Source organism: Oreochromis aureus, linkage group 8 (genome assembly GCF_013358895.1).
Source record: "Oreochromis aureus strain Israel breed Guangdong linkage group 8, ZZ_aureus, whole genome shotgun sequence".
Taxonomy (NCBI): Eukaryota; Metazoa; Chordata; class Actinopteri; order Cichliformes; family Cichlidae; genus Oreochromis; species Oreochromis aureus.
In genome coordinates this window covers 11,609,240-11,631,324 of record NC_052949.1, presented here as the reverse complement: position 1 = coordinate 11,631,324, position 22,085 = coordinate 11,609,240, and the positions used below count along the sequence as shown (strand labels likewise).

At 39.2% G+C, this 22,085-nt stretch overlaps 1 protein-coding gene across 1 annotated transcript in view; it reads left to right on the top strand.

Annotated features, from left to right (window-relative positions):
- The window catches only part of dock1 (dedicator of cytokinesis 1), a 190,357-nt gene that overhangs the window by 105,401 nt on the left and 62,871 nt on the right, over positions 1-22,085 (top strand). Inside the window, exon 28 of the mRNA XM_031750664.2 lies at positions 21,176-21,277. Coding sequence (XP_031606524.1) covers positions 21,176-21,277 — 102 coding nt within the window. The remainder of the gene's footprint in view (positions 1-21,175; positions 21,278-22,085) is intronic.

Genomic DNA, 22,085 nt, shown 5'->3' with positions numbered 1-22,085 from the left:
AAATGTTAAGGAAAAAAAATGAGGTTGACATCTGCAAACAGACAACTCTTTGTCAGAACGCTGTACAACAAGCCTCTGAGGAGAAACAAGCGGAGATAACGAATTATCTTTCCTTAGTACCACAGGTATGGTAGTGGGATCGTGACTCTGCAGTGTGCCTCTGAGGCTCTGACAGAAATATATTTCACCTTCTGCCTCCCGATTTACAATAAGGAAACGCTCCACGCGCTCATATAGATGCTGAATCAGATAGGCCAATTATCCTTCTCAGCTTATCTGCCATGACTGTTCTCTGTCACCAGCAAACGACTTCCCATTTCAAACCTGTCTGTTTACTTAGCTGGGAGCTATAGAACAGTGTTCTTTTTTTCCTCCCCATCACTGTCTTCTTCGCCATCATCTATCACTCCGTAATATTAAATTAGCACGCTGGGTCTCTGGCTCCATTAGGCGACTCCTATTTTTTACTGTCTCACCTAACATCTAACTTAAGAGCCTTGTCTACAGACATTAGTCAGTGGCGTCTGTAAATGTGATACTTTTACACAGTGTGATAATCATTCAGTTATTTTATGCAAAAAGGTGCCTCATCCTCAGTTGCTTTTTCCTGCAATGAGAATGAGAATTTAGTTTTGCTGTGAATTATATGTTACCTGTTACCTCCTTTGTTTACCGGATATATCATGCCATATGGTATAACTGTCATTATCATAGGCTTTTTTCATAAAAGAAGCTGATTTTTGAAACAGATTGAAACAGACAGATTGACACTCTTCCCTTGAAACTGGTCAACCCTCCTCCAGTTGTGTAATTGGGGAAGTGAGAGCAGCATGCACACATAGACAGGCTTGAGATGGTTGAGATGAGATGCTTTCTCCTGTGCAAACAGATGTCTGTTTGATTCTCAGCAGATGGGTAATTACTGATGTGACCAAGTGACCAGGGAATACAATCTAATGCAGTTTTTTGTTGAAAATGTCTAAAAGCCCAGCACGGGCCGTGTTAGTAAACTACAAAAATCCTCCGCTGTTAAGATACACTTCCCACTTTAACAGGGGTATATAGTGAGTAGCTTTTATTTACAGTGCATCCTTCAAGAGCAGACGTTATAAAATGCTCCACAATAAAAGACTAAAAAGCAAGTAAGAGACAACAAAAGACAATAAATGCAGACAACTGAATAAAAATGTAAGGCGGGGGGATGCAGGATGTGAGAGATGGTTCTCCCTGCCCTTCATGCAAAGGCAGAGCGGGATTGCCTCATAATTCTCCAGCGTCAAGAGCAGAATGTCAAAGGTCATCGATACTACAGTTTTTAGCCACAGTGTCCCTTTTAAGAAAGGATTTCTGTAACCCTTCACATAGAAGGCTTTAAATATACATTTTGGTGCCACTACATATAACCAGAACCATAAAAAATATTATTATTATTATTATTGCTATTATTATTAAAAATAATAGTAATAACTTCATTTGTACAGTGTTATCATGTTACAAAGTGATTCACAGTTCCTTACACTGAAGTGCACATGTCCCAGCATACAGACACACAAACATATGGATTTGCATACATAGGTCCGCATTAGATTTAAACTAGCCAAAAATAATGATTGAAAAATTAAGGATATGCTGGTGAGTTTTCAGCAGCTGATTCAGCCAACGTGATGGGCTGAGAAAATTTAGGAACTTCAACCTTAAATGTGTGTATGCCTCTGGCTTTATTAAAAAAGACCCTGATCAGATGATTGCAGAAGAAAACTACTGCAATTAGTTCTTAGTAGCTCTGTTTTATATGTAGGAACCTGGCCATATACGTTTTATTAATAAAAAAACTAATTCTGAATTTCACTTGAACCCAATGAAGGGAAGGAAAAATAGGGATTATGTGTGAGTGTCAGATTTTTGGGTTTTTTTGTTTTGATTTAGTTTTCCATTCTGAACCAACCCACGTACACGTGAAATGAGCTGCAATAATCAAGACAGGCAGGACACAATTAAAGTTTGTACTAAAAGTTCCAGATTATCGGGTGCCAGTAAATGTCTGATGTTTCATAGATGGACGAAATGAGATGGGATCGGCTTTGAGATGTAAGATTCAAAATTCAGTCAGAGTCAAAATGCCAATGAAAAGGTTTTTAGCAAATGATTTGATATGATACTGACACCTCTTGCCCTGCGGATACATTTTGTATTGATTTGCAATGATTCTTTCCTCTGCTGTTGAAATGTCCACCAGTACCATAAACGACCCAAGGACACAGGGTTTTCTTTATTTTGTTCCTCAGCTGCAGGCTTATAGGTACAGTGCAGGAACTATTAGTTCATTATAAGAAAAAAACATGATTATTTCACTCTTTACTGATCATATCACAATATTTGTGTAATAGTTACATATGAAACAATATTTTTCTTTTCAATCCTGCACTCATACAACACTCATCGTGTCTCCTGATACTATTTACCTCATTTAAAAAGTCATTTAAAATTCATTTTAGCTTTATTTTTGAAATACTTTGTTATATTGCTGTTGCTGCTACTCTTTATAATAACATATAAGCTGCTGTAACAAAATAATTTTGGGTTAAAAAAAAAATATATATATATATATATATAGACATTTTTCCACTATAAATATTTTTCCAGTATGTGGAAAGAATCAAGACATTATCAAGAAGAAGCCAGGGAGATCTTTGTTCAGTTACCAATGGAAACACGTGTTACACTTGTTATCACAAAATGTCCAATTATAGCAAGTGTAAATCACATAAAGGCTCCTGACCCCTTTGCCATGAGGCTGATTGAGCTGTGAACGTTCAGGAACTTACAGGAATGTAAAGTGGGAGAATCAGTGCCCATACAGCACCTTCCAGTGAATTATTTCCTCTATTTATTACCCTGTTTATCCCACGTTTAAAGACCAGCAATTGAACAAAGGCAGATAATATTTTTTATATTCTTTTGACTACTTGCCATATTACATTTATTCCCAGAATATATCTGTTTGCTCGCTTGGCTGTGTTCCATCACTGTCAAGAGACCTCTCCATGTTTGTTCAGTGGATGACATTTTCAAAGAGAGTTTAAATTGCTAACCTACATTCCCCCTCTCCAAATGAGGTCAATAAATACTTCGGTGGTATTAGCTAGGCCTAAATTAAACATTATATTTAATATGTGCAAATTTATGTATGATTACATTTCAAGATGTCACCCTGTTCTGAGCCATTAGGTAGGAATGTAGTTTGTCAGCACAAACAGCAGCAGTGTTGTTTCTCTATTACTCTCTACTCCTCTTTTCCTATGCGGCGGCATGACAACGTGTACAGTTTTGTGATATTGTATCATGTTCACATTTACATTTGATCTTATTTGACATGTCAGCACCGTAGGATGAATGATGTGTTCCTGGCTCCCCGTATCTGATTTGTTACCCATTGGGTGCAGACACGGGCGACTGTAGCAGCACTCGTATCTCCCCTCCGGCTGCAACACCACCCTCTGGCCTTTTGCATAAACAGGATGATTCAGCACGCAAAGCTGTGACAACTGCCTCTTTTCATATGGTGGCCCCAGTCCTTTTTTTTCTATTTAGAAGCTAGTTGGTGAAGTGAACTGACCCACAATTTTCTACTCAGACCAAAAAAAAGAAAAAGAAAAAAATCAAAAACCCAGACCTCACAAGGTCACATGCGCATTGCAAAGCACACTGACATTTAAATATTTGACCTGGTTTTAGCAGAGCCGTTGTCATAGCTGTCACGCTGGCCCTTTAGGTCACTATTTGTGGAATTTCTAGGGACACAATCACATTTGGCTAAAAGAGAGCCTGAGCATTGCTATTCTGGGGGCAATATTCTTCCATTTAGCAATTATATTAAGTTCTGTAATGGTTCGAGGACAATCCAGGTTACTATAGTAATGCAATTCATTATCGTGGTATGATAGAAGTTAGATAGAAGATAGAAGAAGAGAAGAGCACGTCCTCGCTTACACAGTGCACCTTACATTAAATGGAACCCCAATATTTGCCCTATTTAAAACTTTATACAAGTCACTTATTTGATGAATGGCAGCCTCCTAATTTTGCTTATGCTCTCTGGGAGGACATCTTAAAAGGTGGAAATTTCCGTGTCCTGATTCAGCCTGGGGATTGAATGTTTACCCTAACTTCGAGCCTGACTAATTTTGTTTTATCGCTTCTGCTCCACTGACGGGAAAATTCATTAATATGGTATGCATCACAAAACCGGCGAATCGATTGAACGCTGGAAATGCGGCTATACATGTCAATTAGGATGCTTACATTGCTGCAGCTGTCTCGTTTAAGCATTTAATGGTATGTTTCCGTTTTGGGGATTTCCAATCGTGCAGTCTTTTACATTACAGCTAAAACATACGCTCAGCAGAGAATGTAAAAATATTTTCCTGGCAGCTTGGAACAAGTAGTATAACTCTAAGCTATTTACTCATATAGTAAATGACTATATCCTTTTACTCTGAGACGGTGGGGCTTTTTAGAGCACTTAGTTTCAATTCTGAGAACTATTGATGTCTCCAGTACAGTGATATTTTTTGCAAAATATGCTTCCCTGTATGTAGCATTGATTTAGGAAAGGCTTGCTCATTTTGGGGTGAACTTGCATACACAGACTCAGCCCTCCACCCCATTCAGGACCTTTGGGATGAACTGGAACGCCATCTGCGAGCCAGGCCTTGTCACCCAAGCAACATCAGTGGCTGACCTTGCTAGAGCTCCCATGGCTGAATGACAGTTTATTCCTCCAGCCAGCTTTCCACATTTTATAAAAAAGCCTTCCCAGAATACCAATAATTGTACTTTTTATGTACATATTTGTGTATATAGCTGTGTGTGCCACTACTACCATTAGCATTACTCTTTGAGTTTTTCAGACTGTATGAGCTTGAAGTTTGGTATTGAATTGCAGTGCAGTTTTACACTATTAAAGGTCATTGTGATCTCAGAGGCTGCTTAAAGGAATGAGTGGCAGTATCATCACAGTCATGGACATTTTAAACTCTTTAATCTAGTCTCATCTACTCCTGCTTTGTTTCCCTCTTTTTTTCCCCCTCCACTGTCATAATTATACAGGGCTTAGTGGTGTTTTGCAAGTTCTTTGATCTGCCTCTTAAGAGCAGACGGATTACGCAGTAAAAAGATTGTACTGGTAAGGTTATTTGACAGTGTGGGTTTATTGCTGGGTTATTATTTTCTGTCTCTTTGTGCCGCATCATGTGAGCAGGCTTGGTTGTTCCCTTGTTCATAGAGTGGGATGTGAGGTTGATTGATGGCTGGATGTTTGACTGTAAGTTGGTATTGAGGGAAAATATTAGGAAGTGCATTTTCCTGGCATCACATGCAGGAAATCCTTGTATGTAAACAGTAGTTTACTGCTGTGGCATGGCACTGGAAATGGCTGGATTTTTTTCAGACATGTTTAATTCAATGATGCTTCCTTCCATTAGTTTTATTTTTCTACAGTTATTATCTATATTATTATTTCAGCAATAATTAAATATTATCTGTAGGATATCTTAAAGTATAAAGGCGTATTTTTCCCTGTGACGTTTCACTGCTGGTTACAACTCATGTTTAGTTTCAGGATAACTAAAATTACACCCATCATCTTGGATAACATAGCTTGGCTTAAAACCAGATCCTCTTAAAGTGGACCGCAAGCCAAATGGATGATTTAATATGATTTAGCTTACTCAAATAGCGATGATAATAATATCATAACTGCAGTATTTGTTTCGATGCCAGAATCCTGAAATTGTGACAGAACCAATCCAGATTTGCTGTTGATCCACACTGATCACAATATCCTTATTTTAGATTTCTGCAATAAAAAAAGCTATGTTTGCAATACATATGTTATTTTTATGCATTGAGATTTTTATTTCTTCCACTTAATGATCCCAAAGTAAACCATGTGTAAGTAAGACATTATATACACATGGTTTAAGAGATTGCCCGGTCTAATCACAATGCATCATCGCCTCATCACCTTTTTTCTTTACCACCTTTTGCAGAACATTATATCTCTTTTCTTGTCTTCATCCCCCTTTTTTGTACTCGTCTTCGCGTTGTGTTGCTTTCTGTGTGTTTTTCTGTCTCTTTGCCTTCTAGACACACTGAGGTTTCAAAACTGATGGGTAACTAGAGAACTCCCCTGCTGCTTTCACATTCCTCATTGTCATCCCTAGCAAAGAAAAAAATGCCCACACATATACACAGCTACACATGAAGATGGAAAAGACGAGAAGAAACAGGTGCAGATAGAAAGAACGTGGGGTTTATACTCGGCTCGGATACGGTAGATTGAATGTGGGTAAAATAGAGACAGAAATGAAAGGGGAAGATGAAACCATGGAGAAAGATCCATCAAGAAGAATAGTCAGAAACCACAGAGGAAACAACAGCTAAAGCCATTCTGTCTTGTATCATTTGGTCAGCTCAACTGAATCTTAAAAATATTGTGACGACAGTAACATCAAAGCAGTGTCACAGAAAGTGAAACTTGATATATTCATTGAAGAAAGTTTTATGTTTTATGGATTTTCACATAAAAAAGAAGGTTTTATGAGGGTATATTTCACAGCACTGACGTGTGATGAGACAAACGAGTTCGGTTTGAGTGACTGTGTAAATAACTATTAAGGTAATGGCTATATACTTGGGACATTTGTGGTTTTGCTAACTGTTCTGGATACAGCAGAAACTGGATTTAGAATCTTTTTCCAGCTGCATATGATCTTTTGACAGATGTTAGCTGGTGAACAGAAACCTTTTTAACAACAAAACCAAAAATGTTTAGAAAACATTTCCTTACCTTTTCTTATAAAGGTCAAAATTTGGGGCTTTTATGTAAATGAAAATTTAATATCTGGATTTTGGGATGTTGGTCAAACCTGTTTTACACCAGATAAAAACAAGAGAAGGTAATTTTTTATAATTACTAAACTTGCTAATTAAATATGAACTTTATCCATATAATATTTAATACATATACACATTTATATACTTTTTTTATGGGAAAGTCCTTGCTAATTTCAGCAAGAGTATCTATGCTAAACTGGCCTCGAATCCAGACGCATCACACAATAATTAAAGTTATGAAAAATGATGAACGAGACCCAAAATTTTTTGGGAAAATCTGATATCGGGAGAAAACAGGAAAATATTGGGAACTGAGAGAGTCTTCTCAGTTCCCAAGCTCTTACAAAACATTGTCAAAAAGAAGAGGTGATGTAACACAGTAGTAAACATGGCCTTGTCCCAGCTTTTCTTTTTTTTTAGCATGCCGCTGGCAACAAATTCAAAAGGCTATATTTAAAAAAAACAATAAAATGTTATAATATTTGGTATTTTGTCTTCCACTATTTTCAGATTTTACATGATTTGCAAATCACTGTAGTGTCCCCACTGATCACTGTAGTGAATAACATTCCTCGTCTTACAGTACAGTGTTATACTGGGAAACATTGATCCTGGCAGTGGATAGCACTTTGACACCACTCATGCAGACATCACCCATCACAGAGGCAGCACATCCCCAGCTGCTGAGTGGGCCTTCAAACTGTAGAGTTCCCAATAACACTGAACATTTCCACCCCAAGAGGTGCTCTTTTAAATCCCTGAGGAGGTGAAGCTGTAATTGGTAGAACAAGGGGCAGCTACACAATATTTAGTTGTTGGTTTTAAAGTTTTGTCTCATTTTTGCCTCAAAAAACCAAAAAAACTCATCTTCTCCTGCAGATAAGTAGGGAAGCACATGTTTCACACACACATACACTTGCAGGAATGCTTAGGTGAGATCAGGTGTGAAGTGCCTCCTTCTGTATTCATCCGATGTACAGTCAGCCACACATATGCACACGCGGTCCCGTCTTCAGCGACATACACACACAGTTCACCCAAACGGCATTACGTTGTTGTGGTCCTCCCAGTGAAAATACTCATTCTTAATGAATAATCCTATTAGCACATGAAAGGTAACATCTGGCTTGTTCCAAAAGCAGTCATTCTTTTATAGGAGAGTCATTTGTTTTCTGGATGAATGAGTACCCCTCCCAGTGAGCAGGGTGATGGGAGGTGAATGCACACTTCACCACTCGTTTGGAAACGCGTGTACTTTTTGCAGGCCACCTCTAATGTTTTTTGTTTTGTGTTTTTCCCCTCCCCTGCCAGTTCTCCCTTTCTCTGTGCACACATAAAAGCTTTAACTTTGTTCCAGCTTTAAATCTCCAGGAACCTCTCTGCATTTGCACGGACATAGGTGATGGCCTGAGCGTACCCCTGTCTCGTGTGTGATTACGTGTGGCAGTTGTCCCGCTTTCTTTTTCCCTGTAGTATTAGAGGGTGAAGTGTTGCTTGATGTCGCTGACTCCTAGAAATAAAGACTAGCTTTGAAGCATTTGGCCATCACATCCATTACTCCTAGACTGTCATCCCCCCAGGTCTCATAAAGGCATCAAGCGTCAAGGTTAAAGTAAGACAGCCAGTTAAAGTAATCATATTTTTTTGCTTTTTTTGGACTCTCACCTTTATTCCTACCCTGTAATTTCATATAATGTAATTATAAAAGAAAAGAGAAATTCAATATCCTCTCCTGCCTTATTCTGCCATTCCTTACAGACAGTCTCTTTCCCCCTCGCTCTATATCTCTTTCTCTTTCTCCATCCATCTTTATCTGTTTCCCTCTGTCTTCTTCTTAGTGTCTGCGGAAAGTGAAATAGAGCATACAGGAGATTGTATCAGAGCTGATGTGAGCTGTGGTTAAAGGGGAGACAGCGAGCGATGGCAAGAGGTTTGTAGGGATGAGTGGGACTGACATGCGTTTTTTTGTGGCAACTGAAGGACAGTTGAGATGTGAGGGCTCTTGGCAGCCCTTGTTCCCTCTCACCGCCTAAATATCAGCAACCCAGTGCCAGCATCTTATCACACCACACACACAAATGCACAAATAATCTTTAAGGAGATGGTGACTTCACCAACTCCATTAATCTAGATTAGTGTCCAGTGGAGGTTCTTCATCAGATGCAGCCAGCTGTGAGATGCCCAGCTTTTACTACGTGTTTCTCTGTGCTGCCTGCTTTTAAAACACTGCTGCAGTCAAACGTGGGAAAGCAGCTTAATGCAATAATTCACAAATTCTTAATTTGGACATCGATATCGGCGTGTTTTATGTAACTCAGCTCACTTAGCTGAGAGGAAATGCAGCATCATGCAATTCCTTATTTAAGCACTGTTTTAGCCGTGTATGCGGCTTCAGTCAGGTAAAATGTGGATCAAAATCCTCTTGAAAATGAAAAACTGACCTTCGAGATCTGATAAATGTCAGCAAGCATTGGCATTTAGTCCACCCCCTCCCCTCCCCCCCAGACACAAAATTAACCAATAGTTCAAATATTTTCATGTGTAAAGTTTTCCGAAGTGAGTAAATTGTCTGTTAAAGTCAGCACCAGCACATTCCATAAGCGCTCCCTGAATTTTCCCTTCACCCGAGCAGAGGCATCTGAGTGTAAAATCCATCTGAGATTTACCTCCTTTCATCTGCCACACAGATTTGATATTTGATCATCTGGCTAAAGAGAAAATTTTGAGTGAATATATTCCTTATGGCTAATCCAGGGCTCAGTTCCCCTGAGCAAGCAGATTTCTTGGATTTCCCACTCCATAGGTTATATGAGCAGACTTCCCCCCCCCTTTAAGATGCAGACTAAGAGGTGAAATGGAGGAGAGGACAAGAGCAGAGAAGAGCAACTTACCTCAGACTGTGAATTACTGACGTAAAGGATGTGATAGCCTAGATCCCTGGTTGTGCCCATGCATGCCTGTTTCCTCAGTAGATCAGAAGCGAGCTGGAAGAGGAGGCTATGCCATGGCAGAAGTTAAAGAGGACAGTCAGGCAGTGGCACGCAGGTGGAGCAGGGGCAGCAGTAGTTGGGAGTAGTTGTTGCACATCGGCGTCTATGATCCAGTAGCGTGAGCCTCCTCTAAGCCCGAGACAGAGTCAACACTCCCCCTCTTTTTTTTCCCTCCTCTCCACCCGGTCTCTTTTCGTCTTCTTCCCTTTCTCCACACGGTGTCGGCAGGGGCTTTCACTCACTCACACATGCATGCATGCACACACTCACACACGAGCAGGCACACACATACTGTGGCTGAACTCCGGACGGCTCAGCGACGGAGCCCACGCAGGCTGAATATCCCCATCGTGCCGCCGCAGTTCTGCTCTCTGGCTTTCTCCTCTTTTCTGTTTGTCTGCCTCTGAGCCTGTGTGTGTGTGTATGAGTGTGTGTGTGTGTGTGTGTGTGTGTGTGAGTGAGTGAGAGAGAGAGTGAGAGACAATGAGAGAGAGAGAGAGAGATTAAGTGAAAGGGGGAGGGAACATGAGAGAGAAAAAGAGAGAGGGAGAGTGCAAAAGGAGGAAGGGAGGTTGCAGTGGAGAAAGTAGAGCTTTAGTTTTGGCTACATCTATCAGGTTCGTGCACCATCCATTTATCTTATAATCTTATAAAGCAGTTTTATCAGTGACATCACAAAACCATATGCACATCTTTACCTCATATCCTCGAAGCCTTGCTTTGTTTGTCAGGAGCAGAAATAAATTCCAACTTTGAATGGATTTGTTGAGGGGCACTTTTCCTCACACACAGACCGATGTTTTTGAAATTTGTCTTTCTTCACGCACACCTGTGTTTTTGATTCTTTTGAGTTTCTTGGCATCTCCATATATTGATGCTTGTCATGTGTTATCCTTGAGAGTTTTCTTGCAAGTCCATTCACCTTCTGTCGTCTCAATTTGTCTGAGTCCCTACAGCTTTTTTCTTTGTGTGAGGGGAAAATTTCATTTGCTTTCCCTCCATCCCAACTGCCTATTACAGAGCTTCTATTGCCCATTCCCCTTTCAGGTATTTATCCATCTGTCACAGGAAAATACCAGTTTTCATAAGGGAATATGCAGCTTTATTTAGGCTTAATTGGATCTGCGGTGCATCTTGTATTATTTAGTTACCATAATGGGGAAGGAGGGAAATAATACACTCAGTGAAACCCTGATCATGTAAAAGTGTAGCCGTGTATGCTTGGTCGGATGTTTTTGGAGCCATAGCTCATCCTTATTCACTGACAGGGAAAACCCAACTTCTGCTTTAAGCCTCAGGTACCATGGTAATGAGCTGCAGCTCTCCAGACAGCAGCTGCTGTGAAGTAAGTGTGCATGTGTCTGTGTGTGTGCACACCTTAGTATGTGTGAGCATTTATATAAATATATATATTACAGTTACCAAAAGCAAATAAAGGGCACACATCTATCCTTACCAAACAGGGTAAAGAGTCACTTCTTTCTCCGTTCATGCAACTGTGAAGTCAACATTTGTTACTGAGTGCTCGAAATCAATGATTTAAAAATATGACATGAAATTTAAACAGTTGTAAACACTTTTTGTAATAATAACATTTATTTGTAAGAACGCTTCAATAAATGCATCCATCATTTTTCTTAATAAATGGATGTATTATGAATAAGAAATACATTTAAAACATTCCAAACTGATTGAATGAATCCATTTGTAACAATCTTTGTCTAGGCTGGAAATTACAATTATAATTTAGTCAAGTTCATTTAGTAAAAGCAAGTTTATATAAAGCTATTCTATTTGATTACCATTCTATTCTATTTGTTTTTTTATTACTCCCTGTCTTTCACATTTAACGATTTTTATTCGATCATGGAAATACTTCACGTGTTACCGTTAAATGTCTTTTATACTAGACAGCAGGAACACAGTTCAATTTCAGCCAAATGAGCCAAGTGGACAGCTGAGTCACTTGTGGCAGAACAGGCCCAGAGATTTTTGTAGAATAAAAAGGGGAGATGTCTTTGACAGTTATATTCAGTTCACATTTACATTCATCAGACTTCCTCCCTGTTGTTTATCACCGACTTACGGCATCACAGCTCTCGCCGCAAAGTCCTTTATGACACACAAAAGAAAGTTTTGCTATTCTTTGTTCCCCCCTTTGCCTCATCTCACTTTTCTACACCGTCACATAAAACACCCCTGCCTCCCGACTGACTGCACCTTCCAGGTGCTGAACGCTGCTCTCACAGCACGGTTTTATGAGTCTGGGTTCTTGTTTTGGAATGACAGTAACGCATCTGCTTCACAGCCTTGTTACTGCTCAGCCAAGCAGCGAAAACCTGCAAGTTTAACACGGAGAGAGCCGCATTATGTTTGTAAAGATTTGACCTTGGAACATCTCAGTTCTTGGAAAGTGTTTTAGATTTGAACCCAGGGTAATGGCATTTGTTTAATGGGTAGAACTCCTCTGGGAGATGATGTCTACTGTTAGTAGGAACAGAATAGGCTTTGCCATTTACTTTTATTGGAATCTGCTCTGCGATCTGCTTGTGTAAGCAAACTGTTTCTCAGATGGATAAACTGGTGGCAAAGGACAAGTCGCTGGAGTGACTCTCCTCTCGTATTGATTTCATTACCTCAAAGCTAAATCCTCAGGGGCCTCCTGTTTGATGTCCTTGTCCTTACATGCACACTATAGACAGGACTGTGGTCAATGGAAAATCCAGACCTAGTTTTTTTGCTTAGCCTTTACTGCCTGCTTGGTGGAAATGCAAATAGATTTATAGATTGTGTGATTTGTAATTTTACTGTGATTGTCTACTGTTGCAGTAAAATCTACTCTTTGCTTTCATTCGATAGAGTTCTGTTTTCCTTTTAATATTTCTTTGGATTTGGACGCTGATATCTCTAGAATTTGGCTACCAAATAACTACCTTTAACAACATCACATGATGTCATTAAAGGTACAGTGTATAAAATCTCACCACTAGATGTCAGCAGATTGCAGTTTGCAGTCAACTTTCTTACCCTTTCTCAAGTCCTAGCTACGGTGGCTGCAATAGGACAAACATGTTTAGGTCATCCAAGAAAGATCATTGAAACTAACATTTAGACATTACACCATAACGGCCGTGTGTTTCTACTACTGTGATTTTTAGGACACTCGAGCCTAACACCAGCTGTTGTCTGTTAAACTGAGATTCGTCACTCATCCAAGTGCTACATCCAGATGAAAGGAATCAACTTTTTGCGATTTACTCACCTGGATGATTGAGCATGCATCAGCGATTACATAAATGTCACAAAAGTAACCAATAAGGTGTGCATATGACCGTTCTCTAGCAACATACATAAAATGCGATGTCCATCTCGGCCACTGTACTCAAGATGATGGGGCAACATGGCAGCTTCTGCAAACCGATGCCCTCTCCTGTGTACTTTTAATGGTTTGATTCTAAATTTATGAGTATGTATTGGTTTGTTGGAAGACATAAGCACAAACCAATTTATGAACACGGTACTCTTTTTTTCTTTTTCTATTCAACGACCTCAGAGAACAACTTAACTTCACCTTGTGAGAAAAGACAAAGTGATAAAAACCAAATGTTAGCATAGATTGGAAGGAGCAGTGAAATGCAATGAACTGTCACTATACTTGAATATATTTACATAAATTGTGGATTTTTGTTTTAACATTTTAATGTAAATGTTCCTCACCTTGTGGTCATACCTTTGTCCAGAGAGGTCACTGATTCGATAGGGCCGGATATCTTACTGTCACTACTCTTAATGATTATTCTCGGGTCAAATTGCTCTCACACTCTTGTCAGACTGCTAATTGCCAAACATTTTGTTAGCATTACCTCGTGGAACAATTGTTTGATTTGTTTTTTTTCCTTTCATTGTAATCCTTATTTATAATTTGATCAAGTCTTTTGACAAAGACCTTACCTGTTCTTAAACTAGACATTACCATTTAGCATACTGCATGCTAATTTAGATTAGTAGGCACCTCTAAACCCTATATACAGTCTATCAGCTGACATGGTGATTGCATATTCATCCTCACAGGGTGTGTAGCCTACAAGTGCCATCTCTATATTGAGGAAAATTACTTGATGGAGAAGAGAGCTGTCAATTCATTATAGCATCTGAACTCTCAGATATCACTTTGTGAAAAAAAAATTGTGTGTATTTTACCCAACAGCCTATGATGTGTCTGCTGTGCAGCGTCCCTCTAGCAACTCTCTCACTGAGAAGTAAAGCTGAAAAATGTGGCTAACTGACATCAGCGAGAGTGTGCCCTCATCTGCTGTAGTCGTTTGGTCTCTTCGACAAAAATGTCTACAAAGCTAGCTTGTAGTCTGTCCAAAAAACACAACTAGAATAAAGAAGTTTAAGACAAATCACTGAACTAAAGTAATCTGCACATTCACTAAACATGTCGGTTTTACACATTGATTATTTCGATCACTTCATCCTTAATAACATTTGATTTTGAAACAAAGTGTCAGGACATCTGTGGTGTGTTTCGAACAAGCTGTGCATTGTGAGCTTTAAAGCTTCTTCCAGAAATCTGTCTGATTTTCTGTCTCTGCCTCAGGCTCACTGACCACCAACAGCTAATTGAAATCGTGGACTGTCTCCAACCGCATTTGTTTAAAAGCTGGTTTTGATCTCTAATAGCAAACAGTTTGGGGTCTCATGGCGTCAAAACATGGCAACACATTATTGACCTTCGCTATCCCACTCGTGCTCTAGTTCATCTCCGAATCTGTCACACTGACCAGGCAATGGTCCGCAAGATCTCCTTCCTTTTCGGTGGATGATGCGTGTTTGGCAGTAGAGATGGGGCTTTCTTGTCAAAGGAAGTGGCCTTCATTCAGTGGGGTTCCCTATATAAATTAAATTGTCAGTTCAAGGAAGTGTATTGCTTTGATGTGAAAGTGCTTCCTCAAGCTTGTCTTAGTCGAATGCCATCTGAATGAATGAATTAACGGGTCACTTTCATGGCTGGCTGCCCAGGTTTTCTGCACATATTATTTGTCCTTATCTACTGTCAAGTGTTTATCTGGACATCACCAAGCACCAAACCCACTGCTGCTGCAAAAAAAACAAAAGCAAATGAAGTGTGAATGGCTTCAGCTGGCTCTCCAACTTGTTTCCATTGGCTGACCCTCCTGCCTGCCACCTTGTTGGCCTGATGTCGGAGCCAAGCAGGTTGGCTGAATTGTGTAGCGGTGGCCAAGTACATTGTATGTGTCAGCTCTGCCTCCGTTTGACAGACCAGTGTGAAAAGTGCTGCTGTCTTTGGTCCTTCTCTGTTCTTTTTCTATTCTATTTATGTATATTTAGTTTCAAGAACATGAATAATATATTTTTGTGATGAACGAATCCATTACCTATAAGTATAATATAAGTATAATATAAGTAAAATAACAGAAGCTTGTAATTGGACATTTTAAATATAGTTGAAACAAAGCTAATTTCTGGATTTCTCTATCTTTTTGCATTCCTTCTAACCTGTTTTTCTCTTGTCAGGCACTACTGATGCCAGTCATCTTTTAATTTGAATTCTCCTCACAAAATCACCTCAGTGGAAATGTTTGAATCTCATCTGCAGCAACCCTTAATGCTTTCTCTGAGCGAGGAGGCAAATTGGGGAGAATTTAAACTGGAATCTTTTTTGTGTGTTGTTGGTTGCGTTGCACTTTCCTTGCAACCTCCGTGACTTAGCAGCCCAAATCACTTCTGCTTGCATAGGTGTCGCTCTTGTAAGATTAAATGGCATGATGGCCATGCGAGGTTTCCTGTGTGCTGTTGTAATTTCCATCATAATGAGCCAGTAAAATCATATTGCATCAGGCTTGGAGCTAATAGAGAGGAGGAGGGAGTAATTTGGATCCCTGTTGGTCATCAACCCCTCGTTCTCATCTTTCTTTCCCTCTGCTATTGTGTCAGTTTTTCCTCCTTCAGAGATGTGTTGAGGCTCTTGGTACGACTCTATATACCGCTGTGCCATTTCCCCACTGGCTTAATTAAAGGCTTAAAACAATGCTCTGTTAATAGGGCAGCCCTTCAGAGCAAACATCAATTTTTGCTCCTCTGCTGTCAGGCACTAAAGTGAGATGAATTATCAGGGAGATGCAAGCTAGAGAGCGGCGTATGATGGATCAGGCACTGCCCTCTAATCACCGCTTTTTCATTTCCTCTAAGAATCTGTTTCATTTGCCCATAAGACAGATATGGAGGCAGGCTTTGGGAAATCTCCAGCTCCTAGACTCAGTGATAGATATCACCTGTAAACTTTTTGTTGACTGTTGTTCAGACTGAGAAATTGTTTCAGTAGATAAATGAATTGAGATTGACGGCTCAGTTGGCGGCCATTAAATGACTGTTTCCATAAGCGTCATGAACAATTTGGTCTTGTCCTTCAGCTGCTTCATCATCTCCTGCAGTAGCTCAGTGAAGAGGCTAAAAGTTATGGTTCCTTTCAGTTTGAGGCCATGAGATTAATATTTCCTTTTATAGATTTAAAAAAAAAATGCCTTGCTAGCATGCACAATGTCATATTTGGAGAGATTGATCAGTAATGATGGTGCTCTATTAGCAGCACCCAGCTCACTTAATGAGCTATCATTATGTTAAATTACATAAGAAAGATGGTTAACTTATAATTGGGTAGTATTTTAATTGGATGGGCTGCTTGTCTTTTAGATACTTTTGAGATATGTCGTCCTTTTGATCCGAGTGCTCTGTGATACCATTTGCGTTCTGGCTTTGGTTGTCTTTAATTTGTTCCTGATCATTTGACTGTAACGCAAACTATCCATCTCATTACTCTTTAAAAAAAAAAAATCAACAGCCAGAAAAAAATGTTATTTATATATAAAGCAAAGTGCAGATCACTATAATTACTTTAATCTGTTATCTTAGCATCAAACAGGCTTTGGATTGTGAGATTTGTTTTGCAAAAACCAGCTGATGTACACACTTTTGACATTAAGTTGTGTTGTGTTATGAATTTACTTTTGCTCTACTGTTTTACTTCTTAAACTTTTGCATTTTTTTTCACCAGAAATAGCAAATGCCAAACTGTTGTTTTTTACATTTTTCATCCTGCTAATAGTTTTTTTCTGGCCTACACTGCTTCAAAGAGCTTTCAGCATAATTCGTGATTTTTAAATCCTTTTGATTTCAATTTTCTTTAATATACAGAGTGTCATTTTACCCAGAATATTTATCACAAAAGAACTCCTTTTTATAAAGTGTTTAGTTCAAATAATTTCAGCCTTCGAGTTTGAATACAAACCCCACAAAACATGCCGGACGTGTCACATAATTAAAGTGACCCTGTAACTAAAATGCAAAAAGATATGTTTCATCATTTCTAAACCTTTCAGTTTCTTTTCTCTTTAGTCTTGTTATTTTTTTGTGGTTGTTGTTCTTCGTTTTGTTAGGCAAGCAGCCCAGTAAGATGCATTTTCTATCACTTCCTCCTCTGCAACTGGCCTGTTTGGTGCTCCTCAGTGTGTCACATACCTTCTCCCCTCTGTAACAAAATCAGAAAAGATCGGCCCACTTCTTACCAGTGAGGGACACTTTTTTCTTCTTTTCTTTTCTGAACCTTTCTTCTCTAACGCTGCTTTATTCGACTTACTTCCATTCTTTTTCTCCCCCTATATGAAATAAAAGAGTTGTCATGGTAACATTACTGGATTCATCCCAGTGATAAAAGTGAAGAGTTTGGTTGGTTGGCCTCTAGAGACCTCCTGGTTCCCTCCAAACACACATCTCCATTGCTCGCATTACGCCTTAACAGCTGGTGTGACTCATGTTTCTGCCTCGCATCTAGATCTTAATTGCTGCACAGAGAGCCGTCTGTATTTCTTTTGCTGGGAGGGCCTCTCCCTCTGTACCACGGCAATTTGGAAATATGGTTGCAAGATTCCTCACCTGTATTTAATTTTCCATCAGGATTTGCCAGCTGATCCTAGCGCCTCCAGCAGAAATTGTATTTGTTTGGAAGCTCAAGATCCATTCATGAGCAACACATTACAAGAATAAAATCAATAGTAACATTGGCAGATATATAGCTGCGCTGTTGGCGGTCTTGATTGAATGTTGGTAGTGAGCTTGGGGGGCTTATGCTACTGTATGCAGCCTCGGAGCCTTATGGCAGGTCCCACACTGAGGCTTGCAGCATGTACAAAGTTTGCTGAAGGCTCTTTATCTTGGGGATTCATTCACAGTTGAACATAAAAAAAAAAAAGAAAAAATGCGGGATACCCTCCAGCTCATCCAACCATTTGAGTCTGCATGGGCTAGGGTGTTGCTGGAGCATGCATCAGTGACTGCTGGCTGCTTTGAAGCTCCTGTGCCATTTATTAACAAGCTCTATTAAACAATGTTGGGTTCATTAATCAAAAAAGAAAAAAAATCACTTAAGTCATAATTTTTTAAAGTAATGCATTACTTTGCATAGTTATTCTCCTTGGAAAGTACAAACACTACTTTTTTAGATTACTTTTGTTTTACTCCAAAGCATCATTCGATATCTGTTGTCAGATAATTATCAGTTAATTTATACATGTAGAGGAGGCTGACATGTTTTTTTTAAATGACTGCTTGTTTGTAATTTGAACGCCACCAGCATTTTATTTGCAAAGGACTTCATCAATAAATGATTGGGTGGTCTCCCATAGGTATAGATAGCTCATGCAACCTTTGCACTACAACAGCAGCCCAGCTACTTTAATAATTATTTGCGCTACATATACATATATTTATGTTTTATATTGCATGTTTTCCCATATTCTGTTCCCTTTCATATATTTATATGGAGTAGTTACACAATCTTTATATACTCAATGAAAAAATTCACTTCAATTTAATAAAGTCTAACCTTTTTACACTGCAGCTGGCAACACTACCCTTATTTTGTTCTGCAGCTTCAGTGAGCATTGTGTAGTAACACATGAACCAGCCTTTCACCTTGCTCCAGGTTCTGTTTAAGGTGGTGCTGCAGCTGACAGCAGGTCTCCAACAAAAACGAGGAGTACCAACTGCAATACATATGAAGTACTTACGTAAGCATTAGGTAGTGTGTTTTTGTTTTGCAGACTGTCCTTTTAATTTTGTCCCATGTATCTTAACCTTTGTAATTTGGTCACTGAATTTTCAAACAGTAGTGCATTACAGATGCATATAATGCATCACATATAGTGTGATTACAAATATAACAGACACAAATGAACAAAACCACAACTTCCTTTCTGGAGGTAAAAAGGCCAGTATCATCTATAACTCAGTATGTGGGAATATCCATCCATGTATCTATTCCCGAATATGATTGAGCAACAGCAACATTTTTTCCCTCAGTTAGTAGCATATAAAGATAGAGACGTGCAAGAGAACCACTTCTTAGACACTTCATACACTTTGTAGACTTTGTATGTACACTTGTCTCTTTCGTACTTTCTAATCAGTCTTAGTCTGAATGTGCTCTTCAGTACTGAAGAACTGAGACTAACTGAAACTTACATGCCCTCACAGATGAAGGAGTCTGGTCCTCTGTGTCTCCAAGAAATATTTCCATTTTAATATAACATGGTTTCTGTGAAGCATTACAGAGAGGAGAAGTGAAACCGTCAACAGCATCGCATAGTGTTAATGAAAGGCGAGGTAAACATGACGTTTGCATTTGAGGATTATTTTGGTGCCTTTGCATTATTATCTTAATGTTGTTAGCTGTTATATGCATGAATAAAAAAATTAATGCTGATAAATGTAAATGCAGTACAATATATTATATGGATATTAAGGCAAACAATAGCCATAAAATCCAAGTAAAGAGGAAAAAAAATCTGAATTGGTAAGACAGGTCAGGTGAGGTAAGAACAGGAGTGTGTGTGTGTGCGAGCATCCCTTCTGCTCAGCTGTGTTTTGTGTTTTGGTAGGTCAGGCCTAATTAAAGCTCAAGGAGAAGTTTTCGAGCAAAGCCTTGTGAGGATTAACTACCATGAAGCAGCAATGTTATATCAGTTGCTTTAGAGCTGCTCAACCATTCCTCGCTTCGCTGAGGTAGTCAAATTAAAATCCCAATCAGGAGTTTGTTCAGGTGATGATAGATTATGGAAACGTGGTGACATGAATTGTAACCAAATTTCAGTGCTGGTTAAGAAGGTCTTTGTGTGTCTCGTGCAGCTTACTTTACTGCCAGTTAGATAAGTGTCAAACTGGAAGATCTTACTCTTGGCCTTATTTTGAATTGTTCTTGAAATATGTTTCTTACAAGATTTTGCCTTTAAATAAAGAATATGCACAAAAAGGGTGCACTATAAGTCGTCTCATTTAGCCAGCCTTTTACTTATTTTTGCAGACTTTAGAGATAAAGAGTCACTCTTCCTGCTTGTGTATCTTAATGCTTATCAGACCTTATATTCATTAAGCTGGGTGTGCTTTCATGCATTCTTTTCAGAGTAATTTTAATTACCTTCTCTTTTCATTTTTGATTAGCTGGTTGAGGTAAAACTGTGGGAACAATAAATCATTACAGTATGCTTTCATTCTTCAAAAGTATTTAAGCAAATTATGTAACTTTTTCTTTAGATTTCTTTTTAATTAGCCCCAAATCTTTTGTTAGATAACAACAAACATCTTCTCTTTGCCATTAGTGTCTTACTGGTTTTCTTTTGTTCTTGTATTGGTCTCTTGGTAGCTGATTATCTTTATCCTTTGTACAAATCTCTTGAGTAATCCATCTTTTCATGTGAATTTCTTGTGCAGTCTGTCAACTGTAAACAGTACGAACTCTAGCCGTTCACATCCATGCCTTTCCAGTCGTCTTCCACTTGTTTTTTTCAGTGTGTATCTGGCTTTGTCTATTCACATCAAAGGAATGACACTTGACTGGCAGCAGCAACCTCTTTTCACCTAGTCTTGCACACATTGCCTTCCACTTATCTCCTCTCTGCAGCACATATACACTGTACTAACCAGAGGCAGGATAATGCTCCGCAAATGAATGACGGCACTTTGGGGACCTCATAGGCATTATAATCAGTGGAGACAAAGAGCTGACGAGTGGAGGGCAGCGGGTTAATGAGATCACCCATGAGGTGAGGGTGCCTACCTTTTTAAACCTGGGAGGCCAAGCCTGCTTCAGTACTCTGATCCAATCCAGTCAGCTAGTCAGTGGCCATCAAAATCAAAGACAGACTCTTTCTGTCCCGATCCTTCAATTTAAACTTGATTGTGTATTGAATGCACTACTTTCTCTTCTCCAGGGAAGCTTCGTGGCCAGCATGACTGCCGTACTGAGGCAGATGGACGACTATCATTATGCTCATCTGATCAGCACCTTTGGCAAGATAAGGAGTGATGTGGTGGTAAGTGCACTCTGTCAGTGTTTCTGTGTCTGCTGGATCTTCAGGCCACATTGTCATGTTGCTTCAGAATGATTTTGCTCTGTCTTATCTAGAAATCAAAAGTCAGATTAGAGCTTTTATAGAGGAAAAAAATACAATTTCTTTTACAATAAAGTATGAAATTGAATTTTTCTTAGTCCTTGCACTTGGGCTGATACATGTATTGCGCTTCCTCTTGGTGATAGTAGCTCCTGAGGGAAAATGATCACTTGTTGCAACCAACAAGTTGTGGAGGAGGGATAAATCTCGCAGAGGTTATGGGTTTCAGCTCAGAATAATTCTGCCCTCAAAGCAGCCTTTCTCTCCTATCTCCTGCCAGATTAGCATTCAGTTACTCCACTCTGTTTGCTTTTGCTCTTTGGAGACTTTTTCAGCGCAAGAACACAAATCTGAGTCAGGCGAAGCTTTATAAAACGCACACTGACAGATACGTTGGCATTGCTTGTAATTTGAAAAAAAATCACATTTTTTTTTTTTGTACTCGTGTGACTGAGCTGGCATGCACTGACATCCCGTTCTCTCTTAAAAGCACTATTTATTTTAAATGCATGTTTTTGTTTTGTTTTTTATTGAGGCTTAAATGTAATATTTTCAGTGGATTTTAGAAGAAAATCCAGTTTGGGACTCCTTATCCAGTTCCCATAGCGGGGTAAGGAATCACTGTGATGAAGGTGAATCTTTCTGCAGGTTTATTGTACCTGAAGATGGTTCAGCTGTGGGTCACTTATAGATCCTGATGCTGGCTGTAGCCCAGATGAGGATATCTTTT